Source organism: Dermacentor silvarum, chromosome 10 (assembly GCF_013339745.2).
Source record: "Dermacentor silvarum isolate Dsil-2018 chromosome 10, BIME_Dsil_1.4, whole genome shotgun sequence".
Classification (NCBI taxonomy): Eukaryota; Metazoa; Arthropoda; class Arachnida; order Ixodida; family Ixodidae; genus Dermacentor; species Dermacentor silvarum.
The window spans coordinates 11733906-11737272 of record NC_051163.1 but is presented as its reverse complement, the minus strand read 5'-3'; the positions used below and the strand labels follow the sequence as shown (position 1 = coordinate 11737272).

The 3367-nt window shown below is 44.2% G+C and overlaps 1 protein-coding gene across 1 annotated transcript; it reads right to left on the bottom strand.

Annotated features, from left to right (window-relative positions):
* Window positions 1-256: 256 nt before the first annotated feature.
* On the bottom strand, window positions 257-730 carry LOC119466615 (group XIIA secretory phospholipase A2). The gene has a single exon (XM_037727134.1). It carries the CDS (start codon window positions 728-730, stop codon window positions 257-259), a length of 474 nt encoding a protein of 157 aa, XP_037583062.1.
* Window positions 731-3367: the final 2637 nt, after the last annotated feature.

Below are 3367 nucleotides of genomic sequence, written 5' to 3'. Positions count from 1 at the left end.
GATAGATAGATAGGCCGGGAAAGTAAGTGAAGTACCCTAAGAATGCTAACGCATTAAAAACCGAAAACAGACACACTCATTTATTTCGGTTTAAAATGTGAAAACGGCACGCAGATTATACCGAGGTGCTTCATAATGTGTGCAGACAAACCGGCATCGAGTCCGCATGTGGCGAGCCTTTCAGATATCCCGTGTACTGGATATAAGTCAGTACACCACAACACATAAGGCTGGTTTCACAGATCATGATGGCGTTTTAAAGTTCGTCATCGGATGTGCACACACACGCCTGCTTCTGAGACTTGATGAACGGGTCGCAGCCCAGGTTCTTGGTCAAGCTCATGAACAGGTTGGCCGTCGAGACGCACGAGTCCTTGCCGGCCACCACCTTGGTGTCGCAGATGCGCTGCATGCACGCGTCGAAGGCCGCGTCGCATTGGCCCTTGTCCGCTAGGCACGTGTCGTAGCAAATGTCGTGCTCGTTGCAGCACGCCTCGAAGTCCGGGTGCGGCAGTGCCGACGCCGGCAGCCGGAAGGCCTCGGTGCCGCAGCCGTTCGAAGAGCTCTTGTACAGGGCGCGAGGCGAGGGCTTCAGGGACCGCGGGCAGCTGAACTTGCAGCCGAGGCCACCGGCGGCATCGTCTTCGCGACCTCGAGCCATCGAGGAAGGCTCCAAGACGATACACAGCAGCAGGAGACCCGAGACGAGTGCGGCGTGGAAAGAAGACATGCCAGCGTGACTACCTTATAGTTTTACGATGACGCTTCTTCTTCGCAGTTTGCCTCTGGAGCGCGCGCAGTTATGATGACGACGACGATGATGAGGATGATGATGATGATGATGGCAAAGATCTGTATTACGACACGTTAATTGCTACTTGGTAAGCGTGTTCCCTTTTTCGTGCGTAGCGTTTCGCGTTCGTCAAGCACAGTCAGATCGTCAACGTTTTTTAAAATTCTTTTAACCGACTTTTAACCGCTTCACACTGATCGTTAAATTACGCCACGTCTGTTCACAATGTGCTCATTGCGCGAAACTGTTGTGACTGGCAAGACACGAAAACGTAGGTGTGCGAACATGTCCGACAAAGCGAGTTTCAATTAATGTTACTAGAACAACTTGTTTCTAGTAACGTTGCCTACATTCAAGCTATCACTTACAGCAGCGTCTGAAGTAACATTTAAAGTTGAAGGCTCATTTTATCAGTAAATGTTTTGGCCCCGCCCATTTGAGGAGCCGGTGTTTGTTTAACGTATCTTTCAGAGGCAATATTTTCTCATCTACAAGTGCTTTTACACAGACAGATATAGACACTATTCGCATATTTCAAATACGCTAGAAACTCTTCGTTAGCTTTACCAAATCTAGGGAATGTGTAGGATGCCTATAAATGCTTAGAATGCTTACGAAGGCACCGCATGTTTTTATTATTACATGATTTGTTTCATTTAGTTGCCGCTGTTTCCGATTTTCTTCCTTGTGTTGTGTATTGAATTTCTCACTTTTTAAGGAAGCAAAGCGTTGCGTACCAGCCGCGGTAGCCTAGTGGCTATGGCGTTGCGCTGTTGAACTCAAGGTCGCAGGTTGGTTCCCGGCCACGGCGGCTGCATTTAGATGGAGGCGGAATGCAAAAACGCCTGTTTACCGTGTATTGGCTGCACGTTAAAGAAACACCGAGGTCAAAATTTATTCACTACGGCGTGCCTCAAAATGAAATCGTGGTTTTGGTCGTAAATACCCAGAATCTAATCTAAAGCACTGTATTCCACCATGTTGGGATATCAATCCACAAATCTAAGAAGCCATGAGTCGATAATAATAAAAGCTGCTATGCAAAATGAGAAACAATGTCACAAAGGATGACACGCCTTCGCTTGGTATGGTATGGTATGGTATGCCTTATCTGATGGCGCATACCCACTGCGGGGGATTGGCCAAGATTTGGGTGGGATTAGGCAATCTTTTTTAATACTAAAATCGGTAAAGCTAAATGGAGAAAATGAACAAAAATAAAATATTTAAGAATTCAAGAAAATCTATTTGAAGCATTTATAAATTCCTCCACGGCTGAGCAAATATCCCCGTGGCACTTTCCAAGAGAGGAGGCTCCTAAAGAAAGGATATTCAGAATAGAAAAGCTTAAACCAAGCTGTGTAAATTTTGATTCTAGAATATTTTTCCTTAAGGAAGAAAAACGTCGGCAGAATATGAAAAAATGATCTATTGTTTCATCTTCTCCACAGAATGGGCACAGAGGGGAGGGCACCAGACCAGCCCTGTGACGATAGAAGTTTAATATTGGTACCCGACAACGTAATCGGGTAAAGATGACTTCAGTTTTTCTGGTGTGAAAGGAATTTTTGGGCCAAGGGAATAGGAGGTGTCGATATTCTGAGAAATTAGCTACAGCCGGGTTCAAGAAGTCTTGAATAATTGAATATCTCCTGAATCTAGTAGCCGCTAGGTAAGCTATTGTAAGAAGTAATCGTAATACAGGGCCACTGAGGGCCGCTCTCGCGAGACTGTCAGCCATTTCGTTCATGACTAATCCTTTATGTCCAGGCACCCAAAGCAATCTAATTAAATTTATGTGGGCAGGCACTAGAAAATGAAATGTAAGTAAAAGGTTAGTGACACTATTTGCTGTGAGCGAGGAACATAAAGATAAAGAATCTGTTATTATTACTACCGCTGATATTGATGAACTTAGTTTGCGTAGGGCTAGAACTACAGCTAGAAATTCAGCCAGAAATACGGAAAAGAAGTCCGGAATCCTGATTGCGAATGACCAATTTAGAGCAGGAGAGAAAATGCCAATTCCAGATTTTCTTCACACTGTGAGGCGTCTGTCGCAATGACCGTACTTATGGATAAACTTAATAAATGGTCTTGTAATAGGCCGTTTAATATATTATAAGAAAGGAGTTTTGCGTTGTTTGGGTAGATGTCATCATATATGATTTGTAGGTTTTCTCGCACATCACAAATAGGCGGCACCTCCCAGATACGTACATTTAAGGGATTGATTAATGTTTGTACGAAGACCACCTGGGGTGTATGAAAACGAGGCCAGTGTATTCCGAAGAATAGTGCAGGCTGGGAAATGAATATGTATTCTAATCTTGTAATAGGGGATTCATACAATTTTAAGATTGTTTGCACCGTCAGTAAACAAAATCTACACAATATTGAGGGCAACCTGACTTCTTGGTGTAGTATGTTATTGGCAACACATTTGGGTAATCCACAACACAGTCGTAGGGCTTCCCGCTCAAGCAGAACAAGGGGACGTAATTTATAAGCTGGCGCACCGGAAAATAATACACATCTAAATTCTAAAATGGGCCGCACATACATTTTATATAT